Below are 25927 nucleotides of genomic sequence, written 5' to 3'. Positions count from 1 at the left end.
GTGTGAAGTGGGAGGGGCCCTGTCCAGCCACCCTCCAGCGCCTTACACTGATGAGCATGTGTGTGTGCACCCATGTTTGCTACCTAGGAGCTGGGGGCTGGCGAGCCAGAAGCCTGGGGGGCCCAGAGCACCCAGCACGGTGGACTCCGAGTGGGATCCTCTTGAGCCCAGAAGATGAGGAGGAGTTTACGGCACCAGGTACCCGCCGGCCCCGGGCAGGGCACACCTGCCCTGGGATAGTCTGCTGCTGTAACAGATGACGCCTGATGGCTTAAAACCACACAAAGGTCTTCTCCTACAGGTCTAGAGTCAGAAGACACAGGTTTCACGGAGCTAAAATCAAGGTGTTGACAGGGCCGCGTTCCTGCTGGAGGGGCCATCTCCTTGCCTTTTCCAGCTCCTAGCAGCTGGGCTCATTGCCTCCTTCTGTCTTCAAAGTCAGCGGTGGCCAGTTGGGTGTTTCTCATGTCACATCCCTCTGACGCCGACTCTTCTGCTTCCCTCTTCCCTTCTTTCAAGGTCTCAGCTGCTTAGATTGGGCCCACTTGGATAATCCAGAATAATCTCTCTATTTTAATGATTAGCAACCCTCCCTGGTCACAGCCTTTCCACCCAGGGCTCCTTGAGGGCTGCTGAGCCCGCAGCCACTGCTGCACCGACAGTCCCCTGCGTTTCCCACCAGGCCCTCACCCCACCAGGCCCCAGCACCGCCTGCGCAGGGCGGGGATGCCTGCAGAAGGAGGTTCTCCGATTATTCTGAATGCCACCCTCTGATTCGGTGAACCTTGGTCTCCTGGAAATTATGCCAGACCCAGGCCCAGGAGCCCAGAGCCCGTTCTTAGCTCACTGTGGCCGGATTCGGGCCCCACTGACGCCCCCTACTCAGACCTGTCCTTCTTCTCCTGCTCCAAGAGGGGCCTGGAGAGTGGATTCCAGAGACGTCTGAGGTCTGTGGGCATGCAGCGCCCTGCGTGCTCTGCGCTGGGGCAGGCGCCCAGGAAGGGAAGAACCTGGAGGGATGAGGGGTTGCTGAGAAATGACCCAGGCCCTCCCGGGAGCAGGTCCCCGAGCTCAGAGGCCCTGGAGCAGGTGTGCCGCCTACTCCCTTGCTGTTCTGTCGACACATTTAAGAAGAATGAGCTCTTCATTCAGGCTCATCGGACTCTGTGCTGGGAGCTGGGCACACGGCGCTGGGCGAGACTGACGGACACCCTGCCCTCACGGTGCTCTCTCCCTGGCTCTCCCAGTGAGCCCGCGGGGCGGGCAGGCAGGAAAGTCAGCCTGTGCTCCCTCTGCTTGTGGGCTGGTTGGTGACAGCTCTCAGAGTTAAAAAGGCACATATCCTTTGGCCCAGCCATTCTGCCTCAATGTTCTGTCCTACGGACTCCCCACACGGGTGTGAGACAGGTCTACCGAGGTGCTGAGTGCAGACGAGCTCGTGACAGGGAAAACCTGGAGGGGCCTGGTTAAATAAGCAATAGCTCATCCATTAGAAGAATAGTCTGCAGCTGTTGCAAAGGCTGGGGGTTCTGTCCCATGGGATGTCCCACTACAGATCAGTACATAGAGTATAATACAATTCCTGAAAAGCAATCATGGGCTTGGAACAGGTATAGAAAGTGGAAAGATGAGTATAGACTATTGCTGGTAATTGGTTCAGGGGGTGAAGTTGGTGTATGGATGTCTTACTTTGAGTTCCCCCCAAAGCAAACCCTAACACAAAGGTGTGAGGACAAGCATTCTCTTCACCAGCTGACCCTGGGAACATGGCGAGGGAGTGGGGGAGTTGGGCAGGGAACGGGGCAGAGCTGGTGAGGGTTATGGATTAGCCAGTTCCTGCCAAGGGCAATTGGGGCCCGGTCCTCCTGGGGTCTCAGGCTGCAGAGAATCCACCTCAGAACCTTCTCCCTGCGGAAGGGGGATGCTGGGTGTTTGTCCACCAGCTTCCAGGGCTCCCTGAGCAGCGAGCAGTTCCTTCAGCCTCAACACTCCTGAGCAGAGATGTGGGAAACCATGAGGGCGCTCAGGAACGGCCCAGCCCTGGCAGAGCTACACAATTTGTGAGGCCCAGTGCAGAATTAAAATGTGGAGCCCCTTGCTCAAAAAGTTGGGGGTGGGTGGGATGCTGTTGAAGGCACTAAAATATAATGGCATTTTCCTTTTGCAGTCTCACTCTTGATCTGTCGTGTTTTTGTTTGCTATTCGATGCCATTCTTGGTAAAGAAAAATTAAAATTATTAACGTGAATTTTACTGTTCATCTTTATATTGTGCAACGCTGACACAAATTTAAGAACATTTCATCCACCTGTGAAGTCACCAGAATAAGTTTGTTTCTTGTAGCTCATACATGGTTATGTATTTTGTTCTAACCAGAAGGGTGGAAACACGACACAAAACTTGCTCAGCTGTTCTATTTCGCTTCGTGACACGTTCTTTTACCAACACCCTCTCCCTTTGCCTTACTTGTAAGGAAGGCCTGAAAGGCAAGGAACTCTGGTTGCCCTCTTGCTTGCGTCTATGCATCAGGTCAGCCTGGGTGGTTGGCAGCACAGGGAGCTGGCAGGAGGAAGCAGGGGTATGCTGGGGTTCCTCGGGTACCCCTGCTTCTGAGCGGGCTGCGGCCTCCCTTCTTTGTTCAAGTTAGCATTCAAATAGCAAGCGTGGCCTCTCGGGCTGCCGCACCCACCTATTCAGTCACTGATGTCCCTGCTCACCTTGCACTCCCCTGGGGTCTTAACTCTCACGCCCCGTGGGACCCCCGGAATTCTGAGCTCCCAGGGCTTCGCGGGCACTGTACGGGAATGGGGCAGTGAGGACGCACAGGAAGAGCGGGCCTGGATCCTGCGTGTGCATTCTCTGCTCGTGAGCCTACTCCCCTGCACCACGGGACTTCATGCACAAAACACAGGTTCAAAGATGGAAGAATTACGAATGTCAAGATGCGACATCAATAAAATGAAGAAAAAAAAAGAGACGATGACATCAGAGCATGAAAGGGAGCAGGGGTCCTGTGTGACTGACTGCACAGGTCCCACGCCCCTGGCAGCGGGGTGGGAGGGATGTGGGCTGGGCAACCACCCGGCGTCCCCGGGGAGCCTTTGTTTTTTGTTTGCTTGGAAGCTTAATTGCCAATAAATTGAATAGAGACACTCAGGCTAATTAAATTTAAGAGTGTTAAAGACCTCCTCTCTTGTCTGCAGGGAAGTTCCTGGGAGACCAGCGGTTCAGCTACGGGCAGCCCCTCACACTGGCCTTCCGGGTGCCCCCCGGGGGGTCCCCGCCCCCCGTGCAGCTGAGGCTGGAGGGGGCAGGCTTGGCCTCGTCTCTGCCGCGCTGCAGCCTGTCCAGCGCCCAGCACGCCGCGCCGCTGGGGGAGGTGCTCCTCAGGTTCCTGTGAGTGTCGTCCCCTGTCCTGAGAGGGCGTGGGGACGGTCAGGGTGCTCCTGAGGACTGCAGATTCCCCTCGTGTCTGGGGTGGGGGGCATCGCTCATTCCCCAGCCCCCCCACCCCGGGTCTTGGTACCACCTGCCCATGCACTCAGGTTCTTGTGGGACCCCGTCTCCCTGCCAGGCTGCAGGAGACCACCGAGGACGCGGCCCCTCCGCTGCCCGCCTTCCACTTCCAGCGGCTCCTTGCCAACGTCACTGCCCTGCGCGTCCGGGCCAGCGGCCGGAGCCCCAGCCCTTCTGGTTAGTGATGACGGCCACGTCGCCCAGGGTGGCACCTCGTCGGGCCTGGCGCGGCGGGGCTCCTTCGTAGCGCTCTGGCGGACGCCTCACGGGAGGGTGGCTCTCGTCCCCGTCTTCTCAAGGAGGCGCCTGAGGCCTCTAACTAGTAAGGGGGGGGTGGGGGGGCTGCCGAGGGCAGGTGGGGGTCCTGAGGATGGAGGGCTCTGAGGGGCAGGACTGGCCAGCCAAGCAGCCAAGAACCATCAGGTACAGGCACTGCACCATCGCAGAATCTCCACGGCCAGGATGGCTCCTTGACGGGCCCCTCTGTCGGTGCTGGCTGCAAGGGGGTGCCCGGGGGAGGGGAGCCAGAGTGCCCCGGAGGATCGGGTCCCCTGCTGGAGGCCCGGCGGTATCACACCTAAGCCACTCAGCTCGTCCTGTTTTCTAAGCCTCCTAAAGAGAGGGCTAAGTCATCAAGCATCCTTGAAGGTTATTTGTCTCCACCTCTTACCTCGGTCACGTGGTGAGTCTGAGTCTTGACTCCTGTATTGACATCATCATTCTCTGCCCTGTTCCTGGTTCCTCTCTCCTTCCATAATGTGCTTCTTCCTCCTTCCTGCCTCGTACCTGGATGAGCCTGGCCCGGGGATTCTCAGCCTTGCCAGACCTGGTGCCCCTTTTTAGAACAGATGTTTTATTTCTAATGCCCTTTTTATTATCTGGAAATGAAATTCATAGGTAGTATAGCCTGCCTACACACAATTTTAAAAATCAGTATAGGATCCTAATTTTAATACACAATAAATAAAAGTAATTTTTTTTAAAAAAAAGTGAATTGCAGGAACCAGTTCTCAGGCATGACCACAGTAGAAGACATATAAAGTGGTCCGAGCTCCCCCCACTCTAATGAATGAGTTCGGATTCAGGAGTTCAGAAGCCTGAGCTCCTTACGTGGGCTTGTAGCAGGTCTGTGCGGGTGTGGACGCGTGGGCGGGTACTGCCAGAATGAAAACCAGGACTAGCGTCAGTAGGAACCGGGCAGCCTTGTAGTAGGGTGCGGTCACTCGGGAAATAACCCGCACTCCAGCTGGCTGGCCAGGCCCGGCCACCGACAGGCAAGGGGGCGGGAGGAAGGGGTGGCGTGGGGAGCTCTGCCCGGATTGGCAGGGCGCTCTTAAAAGCTTTACTTAGTCTCGACAGTTTCGTTGCTTTGTGATGAGGGAAACCCTGGGCCGAGTAGTCATACTTTCGTGAGTGAAGCCACATTTCCTGCCTTCAGTTGAATGTGGTTGACCTTTATTCTTCATTTTTATCATTTTTGAAATCACAACTAACTGGGAGTATTGGCAGGATCACTACAAAAGCAGATGAGACAGGGCGTGATGACGATGACTGAAACCTGCACGCCCCACCTCAGCGATGTGATTTTCCAAGTGGCGAATGACTGTTGGGGAAATTTCTGATCGAGCAAAGTACAGCGTTCCCTCGAGGAATATGGTACTTGCGTTCCTGGGCGTTTCTATGGACTCTTGAAACATTCAAGCATACCTTGTGTTTGTGTGTAACGCAGAGTCAGGTTCTAGGCTCAGATATTTACAAAAGGGTTTTTCCTTCCACTCCAACATTGGCAGGACTTTTGAAAGTCACATGGGGGTGTTTTCTGCACAGATGAGGGGGTTTAGCATCTCTGGTCCCTGCCTCCCAATCTTTGTGACGACCAAAATACCCAAGATTTTCTTCCTGGTGGGTGATTTTGCTCCTTTTGAGAACTACTAGCTTAGATGCTCTAGTTTTCCTGGGTCCTTTTTGAGTCCATGGGCTGGGGTTATAACTGGAGCCCCCTCTGACCCCAATTCCTCCTTCCTTTTTTATCATGACCCTGTGGGCTCCTTCTCTGCAGCTGAGGTTTAATTGCTTTCGCCCCACCATCCTTATCATTTCTTTGAATGTCACATAGTTTTGGATCATATCCTGTGAATGAAACATCGTATCTTGTGAATGAAACATTGTAAAAGCTCTGGCTAAACTAAGTAGTGAACTCTGTCTCCACTGCAGTGGGCAGTGGCAAAAATTTCTGTTTGATTCTTTCAGCCTTAGCTGGGCTGCTTGGAGTATTCCTGGCATGTGTGTGGTTCAGAAGTGAGCAGAAGATTTGGGCAGAGTTTATACGCACAGGATCTGGGGCTTTGCCTCTCTTGGTCTCTCCTCTGCAATATCCCCCTAACTTTCTAGCCTCTGTGGCCACCCAATCACTGTTTCCAGTTGGGTTTTTTAAATTATTATTTTAAATATTTCTTATTTATTTCTCCCCCCTCCCTCCATTGTCTGCTCTCTGTGTCCATTCACTGTGCGTTGTTCTGTGTCTGTTTGTATTCTCATTAGACAGCTCTGGGAACCAATCCTAGGACCTTCCAGGGTGGGAGAGAGGCGATCATTCTCTTGTGCCACCTCAGCTCCCTGGTCTGCTGTGTCTCTTCTTATCTCTCCTCTGTGTCTCTTTTTGTTGCATCATCTTGCTGTGCCAGCTCTCTGCATGGGGCAGCACTCATGCACGGGCCAGCAGTTCTGGGCGGGGCAGCACTCCACACGGGCAAGCTTGCCACGTGGGCCAGCTTGCCTTCACCTGGAGTCCCCAGGCATCAAATCCTGGACCTCATATATGGTATATGGGAGCTCAATTGCTTGAGCCACATCCACTTCCCTGTTCTCCAGTTTTTGAAGCTAATAAGACTGTGGGTTTCTATCCAGGATTTACCTACCTGGTGTGGTGCAGATGGAGCCTTCTCTCAGGCTAAAAGTCATTAAATGGGAAGCTTACCCAGTGCTGTTCCTGTCTTCTGTGTCAGAACTCCTCTGCTATCTGCCTGCTTCTGGTTACTCTCCAGGGTTTACAGACAGTTGTTTTTATATTTTGTCTAGAGTGCCTAGTTGTTATCTGTGGGAATGGTGGTCTGATGTTGCTATTCCTGTATAACTGGAAACAGAATCTCCCAGTTTATATTCCTACATCCAAATCCTCATCCTCCACTGTAACTGGTCTTGGAAATTTTTATCAGTGTGAGCACTGTGTATGATTTCATGTTTGTTTTAATTTACAAATCACCAATCACTGCTGAGAGAGAACATCTTTCCATAAGATTCTCAGCCATGTCTGTTTCTTTGTTTCTTGTTCTGAAAATTGCCAGTTTGTCTCATTTGCCCTTTATTTGTCTGGTTTTTTCCTCTTTCATTGTAATTGGCTCATTGGCTGCCTTCACATATGTGGGCCAGTACCCCTTTGCCCATTACATATGTGAACAGGAGGGATTGGGGGGACCATGTGCATGTAACTCTCCCCCCCCTTCTCTCTCTGCAGGCCAAGTGTTCCTGACAGAGGTCCGGCTGGTGTCCGCCCAGCAGGGGCTTTCCCCACCAGCCTCCTGGGTGGAGACTTGCTCCTGTCCCAAGGGGTACACGGGCCAGTTCTGTGAATCCTGCGCTCCAGGGTACAAGAAGGAGACACCGCTGGGAGGTCCCTATGCCAGCTGTATCCCTTGCACCTGCAACCAGCATGGCACCTGCGACCCCAACACAGGTGAGCCTCCCTGGCACTCCCCTCCCCTAGGACCACCTGGGCTAAACCAGAACAGCAAGATGAGTGCCGCCCTGCACAGGGTCAGCCTGGCACGGCCGCGAGGTGTTTGCAGAGCTGTGGGGAGGCATCTTGTATTTTAATAAAAGTAGCTAGAACTTATTTATGTACGAGGCGCTGTGCCAAGGACTTTGTATGCAGAAACTCAAATCCTCGTGCAACCATATGGTGTGACATAGCTATTGGTATAATTTTGAAGCTCTCAAAGGTCAAGAAACTTGCCAAAGTTGACCCAGCTAAGAGTATGAAAGCCAAACCTGATGGGTTCTTGCTGGGTGCCAGGCCCCGTCCGCAGCGCTTGATACGCAGCTTCCCACTGAGTCTCCACTCTGGCCCTGCCCCCTACTGTTCTCTCCGTTTTATAGATGCTGTCCAGTGGCATCAGCTTAGAGCCTTAGCTGGCCACTCTGCAGGCTGTCTGTCCATCTGCCCACCCCCTCCCTGCACTCGCCCCTCCAGAAAGGACCAGAAAAAAACCTTGGGGGATCCTGCCATGCAGAGATGTTATTAAAAAAAGGGCAAAGGCATTGGCATGATGGGCGATGGGCGGCACAAAAGCTCTTGGGTTCACGCAGGTGCCAACAGCACCAAGGAGTCCAGTGAGCCAGAGACCGACCACCCCTCTGCTTAGTGGCTTGTAGCCTCGGGAAAGGCACTTTCCTCCCTGAGCCTGCTTCCTCTTGTGCAAAAGGGCAGAGTAATAGTATATGGAATGCACAACTATGTGATTATACCAAACACCATTACCTGTACTCTCTTTGGATGAATTGTATAATTTATTAATATGTATCAAGAAAATCTATTTGGGGAAAATTAAAGATAATCAAGATAAAAGAAAAATAGTATATACCCTGCCTAGGTTGTCGAGATGAGGCCACGTCGAAGTCAGGGGCCCAGGCTCTGAAAACAGCCATTGCTAACTGGGTGGGCCTTGGGTCTTCCCCTGGAAAGGGCAGATAATGAAACACATGCTTCACAGGGCTGTGGGGAGGGCCACACTGGCCGACGCACGCAGCGGGCCTGGTGCCCGTGTGAGAGTCCCTGAAAACCATACTAATAAAACAGTGTTCCCCGGTCCTCCTTGAGTCCTGAAAGGAACCCTTGGGTACCGGGACCATAACTGCCCCATTTTACATGAGGGGCATTAGGCTCTGAGATCCGCCCCACCCCCCAGCCAGTAGGTGGCAGAGCTGCTCCTCTCTCAAGTCGGTGGGCTCCGAGCCAGCTGTCCACTACCAGTGGTGACTGTCATCCCTGTTTGTAACTGAGGAAGCCCAGAGAAAGACCCCACCCAGGGTTCCACAGCCAACAGGGGCTGGACGGGAGCTGACACACAGGCCTTTTTTTCTGCTTTGCCAATGCCTCTCCCACCAGGAGAAGAGAAACTCCTGCTTAGCTTATCTAGGAGTCAGAACGGGAGTTGACAACAGCAGAAAGGACAGTAAGCCGGGAGTCAGCAGACCCAGCCAGAGAGGGCACTTACATACCACACGTGAAACCTCTTGCCTTCTCATGCCCATGGCAGACATCACTAATCGAGCCTGGATGGAGACTCACCATCCCTCCTCCCCATGCAGTGCTCCAGGCAGCCCCTACTGAAGATGCAGAGTTGTCTCATGAGATGGGACCACTGTGTCATTCCCACAGAGCCCCTGTCCCTGCCACGACTTTTGGCTCAGTTTGGGCAAGTCCTCATCTATAAAATGGGCAAAGCAGCCAGTGCTGCCACTGCTGGTAGGAACAAGGGCATAGTAAGCTTATGAGTGAGGGCCAAGGCAGCGCCTCATGGAAAGCAGGGCAGTCGTGACGGTTCCTCTCGGCTGCCACCCTTGCCTTGCTTGTCCCCCACCCCCCAGGTTCTCTACCCCCACCCTGTTCCCCTCAGCCCCTCTGGGTCCTCGGGGGCCTCCTGGAAGTGGTGGTCTTGGTTAACCCCTTCCCAGCCATGCCTCTCACCCTGTCCCTGGCAGTCCCTTCCCAAGCACCCCAGCCTCTGAGCAGACTCCAGGTGCTGTCAGGCCAGAGAAGGGGGTTTGCAGAATCCCCCACCTTTAGAAACCAGTGGGCAGGGAGGGAGGTTCCATCCGTGGGTCTTGGCAGCCTCCAGAGATCCCATAAAGGGGGAGCCTCTTTGCAAGACCATGGCAGGGCCAGAATCCTGGGACTATATCTTCCTTAGGGCCAATCTCTTCCCCTTTTGGTCTCTTGAAGTTAACAGGACATGGAAGGAGGGGAAAAGAAAAAAAAAAAAAAAAAACCAGCATGAGAGCAAAGGCTAGCTGTGTTTTCCATTGGTTCAGTTACAGGTTTTGGAATAAAAAATTCTAATATAGCAATAGTAATAATAGTAATGTGTCCCAGGGACTATGCAACGCACTTTAAATGAGTGGTCTTGTTGGATCCTGATGAAAACTCTTTGCTACCAGTGCAATTCATATTCCCATTTTGCAGATAAGAACCCTGGGGCCTGGAGGAAGTTAGACTATTTGCCGAGGTTCACATGGTCAGTATGTGGTGGGTGTGACCTCAGGCTGGTCCGGCTCCAGGGCTGGCCTCTTCCTCCCCAGGTCGTGCTTGGAAGGGTTCCCATCCCAGTTCTGCTGGGGACGTGCTTGAGTCCCAGGACACTGCAGGAGTGGGACTTTCGCACTCGGCCCCCATTCCTGGGGTGTCCTGAGCGCAGGTGGTTGGTAACCTGGTGTTTGCCTGGCTCTGCAGGAATCTGCTCATGCAGCCATCACACCGAGGGCCCAGCCTGTGAACGCTGCTCGCCAGGTTTCTATGGCAACCCCTTTACCGGCCACGCCGATGACTGCCAGCCCTGTCCGTGCCCTGGACAGTCGGCCTGCACAGCTATCCCAGGGAGTCAGGAGGTGGTGTGCACCCACTGCCCGCCGGGTCAGAGAGGTGAGTAGCTTGTGTTCTGGAGCCCGCCCCAGGGGATGACCAAGCCCTGTTGCCCAGACTCTGCCCTGGGCTCAGGGCGTGGGGTTCTGTGTTCAGGATGTGGCAGGTGGGAGAGGGCCTCACTTAGGGGTGGTGGGCCTGACCCCTGTGGCAACTTGAGTCCCCCAGGCCCGTAAGCCAGGGCCCCTAGGCTGCTGTGGGTTCCAGGCAGAGAGCTTGGACAGTGGAGCACATCCAACTGTGAGCTTTTGTCCCAGGGACACTGATGGGGCCTGAAAATCAAACCATGACCCGTGCTTCTCTTGCTGGCCACATGCTAGAACCAACTCATTAGTTGAGCCTTTTAAAAATACCCCATGTCATGCCCCAGGCCCATAGAGCCTGACTTAGTAGCTTGAGATGGAGCCCAGGAATCTGTATTCCTAGCAAGTACTCCGCATGATTTTGATATACAGTTTAGGTAGAAAACCTCTCTGATTAGACATTCAGCTTTTTAAAAATGCCACCAGGTCGTGTGTGAAGCAGAAATTCCCACCATCTCTCCAAGCCTCTCCCTATTCTTCATTCCTCCGCCAGGCCCCAGGGATATCCTAGACCTCTGATTTCACATTTTGTGTCTGTGGCTGCATCGAGCACATTGAAAGGGTCCTGTCTGTGCCCCACTTTGCTGGGGACTGCTCTGACAGCAGCTCCCCAGCAGCCAGCTCACCTGGGCAACGGGCCCCAGAGCAGCCAGCCCAAGAACTGAGGGAGCAGGGCCCCACGCCAGGTCCCTGCACCCCACCTCGCTGCACCTCCACTTTCCAGAGCCATCGCCACAGTTGCTGGCTCCCCGACTGTGGCTTGCCCTGGCCTACAAGCCGAGAGAAGCCCAGGCAATGAGAGGGGTGCTGCTCGACCCCTCTCAGGAGTCTCAGGGAAGTTCTGCTCGGCCCAGGCGCTGCAGGGGAGGCTGTAAGGAGCACGGCATTGCCGTGCACACAGGTAGCTGTCCCTGGGGGGTTGCCTGGGGTGGGCTTTCCATCCGGAACCTTCTCCATCCTCACCAGTGCGCTTTGGGTCTGGTAGGGGTCCAGTGCACAAGCTCTCCTGGACAACCTGAGTCAGGACGACCCCTGACTCTCCAGGATTTCTTCCCAGGGACCTCCAGGGCTGCCTCCTGCCTGCAAGGTGTCCCCTGGTTCAAGCAAATGCCGGTTAACTGCGGGGGTCACCTTCTTCACCACCAGCATCATCTCCCCCTGCCCTATCTACTTCATTTTGACTCGAGAACCCCAAAGTCAAGCACAATCCTCTACCGGGAACTCTATTCAGATTTTTCTTTTCCTTCCTTTGCTTCTCTCTTCTTAATACTCCCCTCTCCCTTTCTAAGGTTACCCTTGGTATCGTGAACTTGATTACAACTGGACTGATTACAAGGGAGGACATGGGAGCCCACAATTTTTTTTCATAATGTTTTAGCTATGGTTTTTAAAATATTAGTACATAGTCATTGTAACCATTGGAAAATCTCTGTAAAAGTATAAAGAGAAATGTGAAAATGCATGTGAACAAGAAGACAACTTAAGCAGCCTACCCTCCCACCTCCATGCACCCCAGGATCCCCCCAGACATGTGCTTCCTGCAGATATACACAGCGAGATGGGTGTGTCTACCAAGGGTGGGCTCCCAGTGCATGAGGTGTATGGTGCAGGTGTGTCCTATGCCTCACCTGTGTCCAGAGCGGACCTCCCCGGCCAGGACCCTCCGAATGTTTCCTCACACACCGTTTCTTCTGGGGCTAGAAGATGAGGCAGCAAACCCTGTACAAACCCAGAAAGCAAGGCAGGAGTCAGAAATGAATAGCATAGGAAGATGAGAAACCTTGAGACAGAGAAAAGGAACAGGAGCTGCGAGTGAGAAAGCAGCCACAGCTAAGAGGGTGGGATGAGGGAGATGCGGGCAGGGATGGTGAGGAGGGTGACGGTGACAATGAAAATGGTGCCGATGAAGAACGTGATGCTGATAACAGACGTAAGGATGATGATGATAGAGATGATGAAAGTTAAGATGATAAACATAATCAAAATGACGATAATCAGGTCAACATGTTGACACTCAAGGATGATGCAGATAGTGATGGTGAAATTGAAGATGGTGACAAGATGATGGAGATGAAGAATGTGATGACAATTAAGACACCAATGAAGATAATGGTGATAATGAGGATGGTGATGACGGTGATGAATAGATGATGACAGCCGTCACTCTTGAGTGCTTAGGATGTACCAGGCTAAGTATGTTGCACAAAGTATCTCGCCAAACCCTCAGCTTACTGTGAGGTAGCTGCCATTGTCCCTGCTTTACAGATGAGGAGCCCGAGTTCAGAGAGGTACCAGGGCTTTCCCAAGATCACACAGCCAGCTAATGGCCAACCTGGGAGCTGGCCCCAGGTCAGCCTGACTCTTCACCTCCACAAGGAGACCTGGGGTTCACGCCCACCCTCCCCTCTCCCCAGGGCGACGCTGTGAGATCTGTGATGACGGCTTTTTTGGAGACCCGCTGGGGCTCTCCGGCTCCCCCCAGCCCTGCCGCCAGTGCCAGTGCAGTGGGAACGTGGACCCCAACGCTGTGGGCACTTGTGACCCCCTGTCTGGCCACTGCCTGCACTGCCTCCACAACACGACGGGAGCCCACTGTGAGCGCTGTCAGGAAGGCTTTTACGGGAACGCACTGGCCCCTCGACCTGCAGACAAGTGCGTGCGTGAGTGTCCACCTGCTGGAGGCTCGGGGTGGGGTGCGGCGGGCACCCTCTCCTCTACCCTGGCTCAGCCCCCAGCCAGCGTGACCGAGGGGTCCACCAGAACCGCATGCCCCTCGGGGAAGTGGTGCAAGCCCCGGCAGGTTACTTACCTTCTCTGTCTCCTCATCTAGACAGCGTGAGGGTTTGCTGTCTCCCAGGCCTCTTTCCACCTTGAAAGCTTATAAACCGTGGTCTTGTGATTTTTTTCTGCCCCGAGAATTTAGCATGTCTTACGCTCCACAGTTGACACGTAAGGACTGTTTTAGACGGCAGCTCTCGTCACATTGGTCCTGTCCTTGGGCTTCTAATCGGGCTGTGCCTTCCCCCTGAGAAGCTGTCTTCTCCCATCCCGTCCCCACCGTCTGGTTTAACACTCACCCCTATGTCTGCCTCTCCGAGAGCCACAGACACACCAGCCCCTGGGAGGCTCGCGGGAGTCCTGCAGGCGAGGACCTCGGCATCCACCCCAGACGTCTTGGCCTCTGGAACCCCTTTCTACTAACACCTGCCAGCACCCTGCTGGGGTCTTGTTTTCTGGAACCCTCTCAGGAAACGCTGCTCTGGCTAGAGCTAGATGCTGCCGCTGTGATGTTCAGGAGCTCAGGATCTCATGACCCGAAGCAGTGGCTGCAGGGGGTCTTCCTGAGACCCCTAGCCTGAAGCCAGGATGCAGGCCAGCAGGGTGCCTGGAGCCTCTGGTCTACTCTTCTCCCTGTGAGAGCTCAGGGCAGGCTCAGAAAGGCCATCTGCTGCCAGGAGCCTTCCGAGCCTTCTCTCCAAGGAGATGGCACATGGGCTGAGATTTCAACTCTGCCCTAGAGCCTTTTTTCCAGAAAGGACCTGGGAGATGGGCAGGGGAGTCAGGGCTGAATGTGACTCATTTCTGTGGGCTCCCGCATCCTCTCAACCTTGAATGGACCCCCGAAGGTTGAGTTGATGATTTGCATTGTTCCCAATACCCTTTTTTTTTTTAAAAGATTTATTTATTTATTTCTCTGGTTGTCTGGTTGTCTGTTCTCTGTGTCTATTTGCTGCGTCTTGTTTCTTTGTCTGCTTCTGTTGTTGTCAGCGGCACGGGAATCTGTGTCTCTTTTTGTTGCGTCAGCTCTCCCTGTGTGCTGCGCCATTCCTGGGCAGGCTGCACTTTCTTTTCATGCTGGGCGGCTCTCCTTTCGGGACGCACTCCTTGTGCGTGGGGCTCCCCTACGCGGGGGACACCCCTGCGTGGCAGGGCACTCCTTGCACGCATCAGCACTGCGCATGGGCCAGCTCCACACGGGTCAAGGAGGCCTGGGGTTTGAACCGCGGACCTCCCATGTGGTAGACAGACGCCCTAACCACTGGGCCAAGTCCATTTCCCCCCAATACCCTTTCCTGCTCCCACCCCAGCCTGTAGCTGCAACCCCAGGGGCTCGGTCAGTGAGCAGGGACCCTGCGACCCCGTGACCGGCCAGTGCTCCTGCCTGCCTCATGTGACTGGAAGGGACTGCAGCCACTGCAGCCCAGGCTTCTACAGCCTCCAGCCCAGGAGGGGCTGCCAGAGGTAGGTGGACAAGGTTGTGGGTGTCCCTGTACCTGGGGGTCTAACCTGGATGGAAGAGGGTACCAAGTAGCCTCCAGGGAGGGGCCTGGTTTGGCATGTGTCAGCCCAGGCCCACTGCCAGGTACACTGTGACCTTCACCAAAGGGAGACAAAGGGACAAACCCTTGGGGTCAGACTCACAGCCTTGTCAATTAGGATACAGGCCAAGAGCAGCCCTACGGGATGTCCAGGTGAGCAGGTGGCCAGCGTGATCTCTGGTTTCCTTCTCAGCAACGCCCGTCACTGGGTTGACCTTTTCTGACCACAGCAGCACCTTACACAAGTGTCTTTAAGCAGCAGTGGAGGACCCCAGGGAAAACAGAGTGAAGCAAATGGGTTTCTTCCTTGCAGAACATCTTAGAGTCTTTAAGATGCTAATTGGCATGGTGACTTTCCAACAGAGATCTCTAAGACCTATTTGTACACAGCCTTTTTTTCCCCACAAGCATCTTGTGAGACTTGTGCTCCCCAGAGCATGGCTGGGGAAAGCTGCTTTGCAGGCACGGCTGTTAAAATGGGGCCTTGTCAGCCGAGGGCCTGGCTCTGAAGGCCCCTCGCCAGCTGCAGCCAGCAAAGGAGGCCGGTCCGTGCTGTGCTGGGAGGCGGCCTAGAGCTTGCTTCGGACTCAGGTTATTTCCTTTCTTGCAGCTGCCAGTGCCACCCGTTGGGCTCCCGGGAGGACCAGTGTGACCCCGAGAGTGGGCAGTGCCCCTGCCACCCAGGCGTCGGGGGCCAGACCTGTGATCGATGCCAGCTGGGTTTCTTCGGCTTCTCCACCAAGGGCTGCCGTGGTAAGGTGGCTGGGTCCTTCCCGGGCTGCCCTTGCCCGCAGAGGGCAGGAGCAATGGCTGCCTGGAATGTGGGGCCTGATGGTTTCTTAGCAAAGAGGACCAAAAGGAAAGATGGCTGTGTAGCAGGAGAGAGCAAGGTTAGACTCAGGGCAGGTCTCCTGAGAGTGGCCATGAACACGTGGAGTGAGTGAGCAGAGGAAGCCACAGAGATCCAAGGCCTTGGAAGAACGGTCTTCGTCCTTGGGCTGGCCTGGGAGCCTAGTTCCAGACTCTACTGCTAAGTTCCTGTGTGCCTGAGACCATCCTGTCTCCTCTGTGGGCCTCAGTTTCCTTGTTTGCACAGTTGGACTGGTTTGATGATTCTTAAATCTGGCTGGTCCTCAGAGTCCCCCGCCCCCAAACCTCTGTGGGGTACAGTTTAATAAGTCAGTTTCTCAGTCGTCACCTCCGACTTCTGAATGGGAATGCCCCGGGAGGGGCCCGTGACGCTGTTGGAAGCCATCCAGGGTGTTCTGGGGAGCAGCCAGATGTGAAGGCCTATGGGGGGCAATCCAGAGGCTGCAGGGGACTGTGGGGGCGCCAGCTGGGCCTCTGCAGACATGAGGGGTTCTGGGGTGGGAGGGGCAGAGGGCAGCCCAGCACCCTGCCTACCCTCCAGCCTGCAGGTGCTCCCCGCTGGGCGCCGCCTCCGCCCAGTGCCACGAGAACAGCACGTGCGTGTGCAAGCCCGGCTTCGTGGGCTACAAGTGTGACCGCTGCCAGGACAACTTCTTCCTCACGGCTGGGGGCACATACTGCCAGGAATGCCCGTCCTGCTACGCCTTGGTGAAGGAAGAGGTGAGGCCGCGTGGCCGGGGCCCCGCCCGGGCCCGGCTCCTCCGCTCACTCATTCCCCGGCAGGGCCAGAGCTGCCCGTGAGCACCACACCAAGCCCTGCTCTGTGCAGTGCACAAGCCCGTCCCCGAAATCCATGCGGCCGGGTGTGTTTGAGAATTCAGAATGCCTGGTATGGTAGAAAGATAAGATGATGTACACGAGCTGTTAGGCAGCACCCTCGGGGGGTGTGAGCCAGCCCTCCCACCACCCATCAAATCATCGGTATTTCTGCAGGAAAATACCAAAGGGGTAAATAAAGACCACGAGGAGGCTTTTTCAGAACAATTTTGCTTCCAAATGAGTTCCAGTCAGGTCAGATTTTCGCCATCAAATAAGGAATGGAAAGCCTTGCAGTTTTCAGAGCTTTTAAAACTGTAATCAGGCAGCGCACTTGGCCCAGTGGTTAGGGCGTCCGTCTACCACATGGGAGGTCCGCGGTTCAAACCCCGGGCCTCCTTGACCCGTGTGGAGCTGGCCCAGGTGCAGTGCTGATGCACGAAAGGAGTGCCCTGCCACACAGGGGTGTCCCCCATGTAGGGGAGCCCCATGCGCAAGGAGTGCGCCCTGTAAGGAGAGCTGCCCAGCGCAAAAGAAGTTTAGCCTGCCCAGGAATGGCACCACACACACAGAGAGCTGACACAACAAGATGACACAACAAAAAGAAACACAGATTCCCCTGCTGCTGACAACAGCAGAAGTGGACAAAGAATACGCAGCAAATAGACACAGAGAACAGCCAACTGGGGTGGGGGGGGGAGAGAAATAAATAAATAAATCTTAAAAAAAAAAAAAACTGTAATCAAGGAGAGGGCTGGGGAACCTGTGGCCCCCGCTTCTCGAGGTGGTCACAGGGTGTACGTGAGTGGGTGCATGGCAGGATTCCCTCTGCAGCTGCTCTTAGCAAATGCACTATGATTAAAAAATCCGTGCTAGGAGATGTTTCATAACACAGTCATTCTGCAAGTATCCACAGAGCACCTGCTAGGTGTCAAGTCCTGGAAGTACAGGAAACAGGACAGAGAAATCCTCAGAGAGTTCCGTTCCCATCATTCATTCGCTTGCTCACTCTGTCGGGCAGATGTGTGGGCGGCTGAGTGACAGCAGGTGCCGTGAGCATGAGGAGGGAAGGGACAGCTATGACAGAACGGGCAGGGGTGGTTCTCGGAGGTGTGGCACGTCCTTACCTTTGAATCCCAGGGTAGGATTTGGAGGAGGGAACCCACGGGGAGGGCAGGCCAGGCAGAATTTGCAGGCCGCCAGCCTCACCCGCCCTTCCTTCTCTGTCCCCTCCAGGCTGCCAAGCTGAAGGCCAGGCTGATCCTGATGGAGGGGTGGCTGCAGGGGTCCGACTGTGGCTGGCCCTGGGAACCCCTGGATGTGCTGCAGGGAGAGGCCCCACAGGGGAGCGTCTACCAAGGCCTCCGCCTGCTGCAAGGTATGGAGCGAGGGCAGCGTGGAAGATGGGAGGCAGGGGAGGGCTGGCTGCTCAGACTCCCCTGGGGGGCCCTGCAGCCTCATCTGGATGCTTTGCGGGCCCTGGGCTTGATGGGCCCGGCTGGAGCCCCTGGGCTGGGGAAGCCCGCCTGAGCCCCTGACCAGGTGGGCTCCTCCTGCCGCCCGGCGGACCTCTCCTGCAATGGCCTGGACCCAGTCAGACCTGGGGCTTTATTAATGTGCCTTTGACTAGCAGGCCTGTCCTCACACGCCTCTGCCCCACCCAGACTGTAAGCTCCATGAGGACAGGGGCTGGGTTCATTCATTCATTCACCCAGGCGATACATAATTCCCAAAGTTCTGCTCCAGGTGCTGAACAGGGAACGTCCACGCTGCCATATCCCCAGCACAGTCCTGGCACCTAGAAAATACATGTGTACATAAGAAAAAAGAAGGAGAACTGTAAAGCCCAGTGACTGCAATTTTCCCTCTGGGCACTGAAAGTTAGAGAGCCTATGAAAGTGGATCGATTATTTTGTGAACGTTTATAAGCACCTGTATCACTTCTCGGCTTTTTGGCTAAGATCAAGTGTAGTATAAGCACCTGTGCATTTTTAGCAGCCAGTCCCAGGTGAGCTGAGCACCTGTTAGCAAGAGTACTTATCAAAAGAGAGAGCTCTTCAATGCCAGTCAAAATGCCATGTGTCAACTGCATTGCAAATGATAAAGCAGACTCACGGTGGAGTTTTCCTGCTGTCCCAGATGTCCCAGATTGTTGCTTGTGGCCCTAAAAGGCCTAGGTTTCTGGCAATCCCTCGTCTGTGGCTTCCTGACTGCAGGACCCTGTGCCACAATTGGCCGAGGCAGGGCCTCAGCCTCTGCACCTCCAAAATGGGAAGGGTTTTTCTTTGGTGCTCAGTGCTGGTGATGGAGTTAAGCTGTGCCCCCTGAAGACTGGTGGGCACAGGTGGGGACTCCCAGCAGCGGGGGTTCTCGTGTGATTTCCTGGCTGTTCTGTGATCCATGGGCTGGGGCTTCCTTCAGCAGCCCGGAAAGCTTTCCTGGAGCAGATAACGGCCCTGGAGGGTGCCGTGAAGGCGGCCGGGGAGCAGCTGCAGGTGCTGAGCAGGAGTGCCCACTGTGTCCAGGCTGGAGCTGAGAAGATCTGCACCCAGCTGGCAGACCTTGCGGCGGTGCTGGAGTCCTCTGAAGAGGAGATGCTGCGTGCAGCCACCGTTCTCTCATCTCTGGTATGCCGGGGCTGAGTGCCAATCGCCTCTGAGCCTGGGCACCCATCACCACTGAGCCTGGGCAATGGAGGGGACTCTGGACCAGGTGGCAGAGCCGACATCCTCTCTCCAGCCCTGCCCAAGGCCTTGTGACCCCGAGAATGCATCTCCCCTTCCCTAAGGCTTGGTTTCCTCATCTGCATAATGGGCGTCATCGGCCCCTCTCTCTGGGATAATTGACTGAGCCACTGTCCGCAAAGAAGGAGACACATTCCAGGTTGTCAATGAGGCTCAGTTAAGCGACAGGCGTCATTGTCCATACCCCTGCTCGCTGGAGGCAGCTCTGTGGCTAGCTTCGTGCATTTATAAAGGGACTGTTCTTCTGCACAGACTGTTTAACCAGATGTGGCCCTTGTCCTTCAGGGATGGGTCATCAATTTCCTCCTCTCTTCCTTTTTTCCTCTAAAGGTGATTCCTCAGGAAGCACCCAGCCGGCACACCAACTGGAGCCAGCTGGCCACAGAGGCCCATGCCCTAACCAGGAGGTGAGACCTGGCCCCCGGGGAGTGGTGAGGTCAAGGTCACAGTCTCCTGGGAGCTGGAGTCCTGGAGGGTAGAGGGTACCGGGGCGGGGCCAGCCCCACAGGTGCCCCCATCCCAGGAGCTGGGATCAGATGAGGATGAGCACTGCCAGGTGGGGCGGGGAGCTGTCACCAGCCTGGGAAGCCGAGGCGGGCGTGGGGGCACAATGCCGGGGGCAGGCCTGGGGTCGCCTGAAGGGGCCGACAGCATCCACCACCTTTTTTTCTTTTCACGAAGCCTTATCGAGGTATAATTCGCATACCGTACATCGCCCCCATTTAAAGTGTACGAATCAGCGGTTCTTAGTATAGTCACAGAACTGGATCACCACAATCAGGTTTAGAACATTTTCATATCCATATCCATTAGCAGTCACTCCCCATTTTCCCCAGCACCCTCGGCCCAGCTCCTGGCTGGGTGGAGTGGTCACTCTTTCTCTCTCTATGGATTTTCCTATTCTGGACCTTTCTTTAAATGGAGTCAGACAATGTATGTTCTTCTCTGAGCCAAATGGGCGTTTGGGTTGCTTCAATCACTACCTTTTAAGAAGCAAGGCCCTAAAAACACTGGTCTGCAGTGATTGTCCTATTTCACTGTGCTCTAGAGATCCTAGAATCATTTTATAGATGCAGAAACAGGCTCGGAGAAGCTAAGAGACTTGTTTAAGGACACACAGCTTGAAAGTGATAGACCAAATTCAAACGTAAGCCATCTTAACCACTCTCTGGTGATTTTGTTAGGGTGACCATATAATTTATTGTCCAAACAGTGATGTTTTTACATGTGAAAAGGGGCCCTGTTCATCACCCTGCCAGGACAACAGGCATGAACTATATGAACAGGGGCGTGGGGCCCACTTCCTATCAAGCCCCCTCTGATGTCAGGCGGAGGCAGGAAAGGAGTCCCTGTCCCTGTGGCCACATCTTGGTTGGGACCACGAGAGGTCCTCACAGTAGAGGGGGCAGGCTTGGGTCCAGGCCCCCCTGCTGTGTGCGTTCCTGGCCATGGTCCAGCGGATATTCCCATACAGCCACCGAGACACCGCCACCAAGATTGAGGCCACTGTTCGGAGGGCCCTGCTTGCCTCCAACACCAGTTACACGCTTCTCCGGAGTCTGGTGGAGGGTCGAGTGGCTGTGGAGACCCAGAAGGAACTGGAAGACAGGTGAGACCTCCCCAGGTGGGGGCAGAAGCCGGGGGCTGGCCTCCCGGAGCCGACAGGGCGTGGCCAGCACCTGCCGATTCCAGAACTGGCTTCCTTCCCCTCCGTCCTTCCACTCTGGGTGGTTGGTTTGGGGTCTGCATCTCACTCGGGGTGGGACCATGGGGTCTTGGGCCCACATGGTGAGTGTCGGGAACGCCGCTCGTGCCTGGGGGATGTAGCTCGGTTCCTGGGGATGCGGGTGTGGGATGAGACCTGGAACAGGCAGGGCCCAGAGCGGGACTCACTCCCCCTCTGCAGCATCCCCCCTCCCCACAAGTCCACAGGGCATCCCCTCTCAGCTTCTCTCTGCCACTGGCTTGCTCTGCTGCTCTGCTCTCCTTAGAATCCTCTCAGATTCAAGGGTCAACAGAGACCTACCAATGTCTCTTGTGTCTGAGCTGATACTTGTAGTTGCGAGACACTGATTGGCCCAGTTCAGACCAGGGGTCTAACCCTGAGCCAGTCAGCATGGCTGGATAAGTTCACATGACCTGGTCACAGGTGGTGGGAGCTAGCTCTTGGAGAAGGGCTGAGGGATGGGAAGGGAGCCAGGGGGGCTCCCGTGGTGGGGTGGGGAGGAGGGCTGGGTGGGCCAGGGGCCCCATTCTGGTTGGTTGATTGAAGAACTGTGGGTCATCAGGGCTGAAGGGGCCGGCAGATGGTCCATCCAGGCGGCAGCTCCATTTACCTGGCCAAGGTCACATAGCAAGGGCGTGGCTGAGCCGAGACAGGGCCTCTCCTTTCCTCAACCCCAAGCAACCCCTCCCCTCCCCCGGTCTCCTCCTCACCTTGCAGCCAATGGTGCCAAACATTGGCAAAACTTGGGACTCTTGAGTGGAAACAAAGCGTGGGCCCGTTCAGGAAAGTGTGATTGCACTGAGTGCAGAAACAAGCGCTTGCCCCTTCACTGCCACCCTTATTCGCTTGAAAACTGCACAGTGGTGGTCACCTTCCAAGGTCAGCTGCTGGCTGCCCACCTGTGGAGCGGGGCCTCTGCCTTGAGAAATTGGGAGGGGCCTGTACACAGCAGGGGCCCAAGGCAGGGGCTGCAACAGCGACAGAGAGGGACCACCCCGCACCCGGCTCCGTGGACCCTGCTAGTCTCTGTCTCCTCCCAGGTACCAGGAGGTCCAGACGACCCAGAAGGCGCTGGGCACGGCTGTGGCGGAGGTGGTGCCGGAAGCTGAGAGGGTGCTGGGCGCCGTGCAGCAAGTCCGCACAGACGGGGCCCCGCACCTGGCCCCGCAGCCTACCCCCGGAACGCTGGTCAGCTCAGCCTCCTCAGAGCTCTGCACGGGGCGTGGGGGTGCAGCATCTGTCAGCTGGAGAAACCAGTGGGACCCAGCCAGAAGCAGAGGGCATGGTTTATTTTTAACTCTATAGCAGTTGATTAAAAGGAGATAATCCACACACAGGGCTCGGCAAAGTACCTGGCACAGGGTCAGAGCTCAGGGAATCTTTGTTGTTGATAATAATACTATTGAGGCAGGGTGGACTTCTCCATTGTAGTGACTTTAGCAGACCAGCACTGTGTGGCGGAGTCTGACAGACACGGGATCAAATCCCAGCTCCACCAGTCCAGCTCTGTGGCCTTGTTCTAGTCCTTTACCCTCCCTGGGCCTCAGTTACTGCATCTGCCAGGTGGAGTTCACCCATTATATTATTTTAAGGCTGCATTCACACGGGGCAGAGGGGTGGGGGGTTCATGAGTAAAGTGCATCAAGCACCCAGCCAGGCTCTGGCCCAGGGGAGCTCTGGCCTTCTGTGCCCATCCCTCTACACCCAGCACCTCTGGCCGTGAGCCCCTTCCAGGCTAACTCAGGTCCATCATCCTCTCAGTACTTCTGAAATCCCAGAGCTCGGAAAGCAGAACTTAAAAAAAAAAGAATAAGTGTGGTGCACATGTATTTGGGACAAAATCTGACCCTGACGGGTTGGCATGAGGCTATTTATTTGTGGTATTTGCTTACCCCGCTGCGTGTGAGAAGTAATTTGCAAATAGTAACCTGTTTGATCCCTGGGGCTGCTCCACATCCCACCTTGGGGTTAGAGAATGTGTAACACCTGCACGGTTCTGCTTTCTACAATCCAGAAAGTTCTGGACTCTGAAGTACACCCGGCCCCTTATCAGCCAGAACAGGGATTGTGGACCTGGGTGAGCAGCCTTACTTTGCCAAGGAGGGAAACGGCAGGTGGGGGAGGTTAGCTGAGGTTCCCGCTGCCACACAGCTGGAAATTGGTGCGGCTGGAGTCTGAGCTTAAAGCGACAGGCCCCCAGCCCAGTTGCCTCCCCTTGACCGCTCTGCTTCCCACCATCCTTGCCCCTGAGGCTTTCCCCTTGCCTGGGGCCCGCTGGCTTTGCCGGGGTCCTGGGCCGGCAGCCAGGGTCTCACCTCGCAGGGCAATGCCCTGCCTAACCGTGTTTCTCTGCAGCCTCTGGAGCCCCTGGCCAGGGACCTGCGCGTCAAAGTGCAGACTCTGGAGAAGACAGTCTCATCGAGAGAGCGTGTGGCCACCGAGGCTGCCCAAGCCCTCCAGGCCACCGCCCAGGTGCTGCTGCAGAAGACGGAGCCCCTCACCCAGGTGAGGCCTTCCTGGCAGGGAGAGGGCAGGGCTGCGGGTGATCTGGGGGCGGGCGGTACAGGAGAAGGAGGAGAGAAGGCAGAAGGTAGCTCGTTTCATCCCTGAAGGGCAGGGGTTCTTAACAAGGGGTCCATGAGCTTGGACTGAAATTCAAAACAAACCTTATTCTTGTGAGGACGAGTTGGTGTGGGTTCGATATAGTTATTAAATAACATTCAATATAGTGTGGACTTAGTAAGGGGTCCGCGGTTTTCATCTGACTGGCAAAGGGGTCTGTGGAACAAAAAAGGTTAAGAACCCCCACTCTAGTGCCTCCCCACAAAGCTTCAGAGAACCTCTGGGGGCAGCCAAGGCAGGAGTTGCTGATTTCCTTGAGAAGGGCTGACAGCACCTGAAGCACCCATGGCCACGCCCTATCCTTATGCAGGAGCAGTTACAAAACTGCATGGGTCTTGTTTGCCCTTTCATTCATTCACTCACTGCGTATTTCGCCAGCACGTCCTTGAGCTGTCCCTGGAGCTCACGTGCTGAACCACACAGTCTGCGCCCTTATGGCATTTACCACCCAGGAGAGGAGGTAGATATTAAATATGCAGGGAATCCAAGGAGAATTATGCCCAGTCGAGTGGTTTCTAACCCATCAGTTATAAAGACCCCTTTTACAACATTTACTCTTAAACTTCTCATTTGGAAATAATTTTAGATTTGCAAAACTGCAAACAGAGCACAAAGAATCCCCACATACTCTTGGCACAGTTGCCCCTTCTGTTAACATTTTACCTAACCACAGTCCAAGGATCCAATCAGGAAATTAGCCTGATCTAATTAACCCACAGAGCACATTCGTAGCGCACAGTTGCCGCAGTAACGTCCTTTTCTTCTGGTCCAGGCCCACGCACTGCATTTAGCTGTCCTGTCGCCTTTAATCTGGGAAAGTTCTTCAGTCTTCCTTTGTCTCTTATGACCTTAACACTTTTGAAGAGTACTGGCTGGTTCTTTTGTAGAATGTCCCTCAATTTGGATTTGCTTGATGTTTTGTCATGATTAAATTCAGGTTATGCCTTTTTGGCAAAAAAAAAGAAAAAAAAAAAACCAAGCAAACAAAACAAACCCCAGCAGTGATGATTGTGCCCTTCTGAGCATCCTGCAGGAGGCCCACGATGCCCACACCCTTAGTACTGGTGAGGCCAACTCTGGCCTCCTGTGAAGGTGGGAATAGCCAGGTCTCCCCACCGGCTACTAACTGATTTCCCCTTTGTAAGTAAGAAGTATCGTGTGAGGAGGTACTTTTAAACTATGTGAAACATACTGTTTTTCACCACACTTTTACAGACTAATTGCAGCATCCATTGATTTTTGCCAGAAACAAGTATTATTGTGGTATTTGCCACATGGGTAATTTCTGTTGCTATCATTCCCTCGACATGTATTAGTTGGGATTCTACTATGAGAACTTTCTCTTCTCATTTATGTGTTTATCCAACTCTATTTATATCAATATGGACTCACAGATTCTTTCTCTATTACTGTCATCATTTATTTTCTTGCTCAAATTGCCCCAGATTCGGCCATTGGGAGCCCCTTCAAGTTAGCCCCTATGTGTTTTTGACTTACGCCCATACTTTTGTGAGTTTTCCTTACTTTCTAGCACCATGAGATGTTCCAGGCTCGACTTGTACCTTCCTGGTGCCTCCTTGGAATCAGCCATTTCCCCAGGGAGTCATTTTTTCCTTCATTGCAGAATTGTATTTAGAAACCAAGATCTGGACATTCAGTGTTCTTGACACTGAATATGAATCACCGTATCCAGGTTCTCCCAGTGGGCAGAGTTAAGAAGTGTGTGTGTGCGTGTGCATGCGTAAGCCTCTACATCTATTTCTGTATCTCTCCACCTGTGTGTGTGTATATATATATATATTAAAAAACATGAGTTCTCACTGATACCGCTAATTCCAGTCCAACACCACAGGGTTCATGCTAGCCTTTCCTCTTCCTTATTTGTGATTCTTTTCTCCAAAAGTGAAAAACCTGGTTCTCATTTTCCACAATATATTTATTTGCTCAATTATAGAATATACTTAAAGTAATAGCAGCATTGCTAACCCATGCCTCTGTAAAAACTAAATCTATAACCTAGAGTACAATAATTATATACAATTCTGGAGTACATAGTCTGCCCCCACCCCACTCTGGGGGTAGATGTGTGTTCATTTGTATTCACTGGATTCATTTGTAATACAGTTAGATTCGCTTATTCCTGTTTATGTTACATTTCGTCGATTTTAATTTTTTTAGTAAATGAAGCGTTATCTGATTCTAAAAATCAGAACTACACAAATAGGCGTATTCCAAGGGATCAAATGACAGAGTCCCACGGTCCCTTCTCCAGCAATTGCTGCACCCTTAATATCTATTGGTTCAATGCATTCCCAATGGACTTAAGCTACTATGAGTTCAACTGCATTTTTAAGCAAAATGGTATTTATTCATTATAAACAGTGCCTATGTATATTTGAAAATAATAATAGCCATATATGGGAGTCATATTATTTATTTAAAATTTCTTGATGCCATGTGGATTTGAGGACCCTGTAAAATAAGTTGGAGGACCCTGTGAAATACCAATAGCTTCAGAGTCTGGCAGACCTAAGT

General features: G+C 54.0%; 1 protein-coding gene across 2 annotated transcripts in view; it reads left to right on the top strand.

Moving 5' to 3' along the window:
* LAMC3 (laminin subunit gamma 3) overlaps nt 1–25927 on the top strand; it is a 71143-nt gene that overhangs the window by 35489 nt on the left and 9727 nt on the right. The window contains exons 9-23 of one of the 2 annotated variants that reach the window (XM_058302212.2): nt 88–198; nt 3203–3395; nt 3574–3692; nt 7030–7248; nt 10024–10212; nt 12710–12955; nt 14384–14537; nt 15225–15367; nt 16026–16204; nt 17537–17678; nt 18725–18927; nt 19375–19451; nt 20519–20653; nt 21811–21958; nt 23126–23275. In XM_058302212.2, the coding sequence (XP_058158195.1) occupies nt 88–198; nt 3203–3395; nt 3574–3692; nt 7030–7248; nt 10024–10212; nt 12710–12955; nt 14384–14537; nt 15225–15367; nt 16026–16204; nt 17537–17678; nt 18725–18927; nt 19375–19451; nt 20519–20653; nt 21811–21958; nt 23126–23275 (2408 nt within the window). Of the gene's footprint in view, nt 1–87; nt 199–3202; nt 3396–3573; nt 3693–7029; nt 7249–10023; nt 10213–12709; nt 12956–14383; nt 14538–15224; nt 15368–16025; nt 16205–17536; nt 17679–18721; nt 18928–19374; nt 19452–20518; nt 20654–21810; nt 21959–23125; nt 23276–25927 lie in introns of both variants that reach the window. The other variant, XM_004463062.5, reaches the window with a different exon arrangement.

The sequence above is a fragment of the Dasypus novemcinctus genome, chromosome 8 (genome assembly GCF_030445035.2).
Source record: "Dasypus novemcinctus isolate mDasNov1 chromosome 8, mDasNov1.1.hap2, whole genome shotgun sequence".
NCBI lineage: Eukaryota > Metazoa > Chordata > Mammalia > Cingulata > Dasypodidae > Dasypus > Dasypus novemcinctus.
Note: the sequence above shows the minus strand (reverse complement) of the source record. Positions and strands in the feature narration are given on the sequence as shown.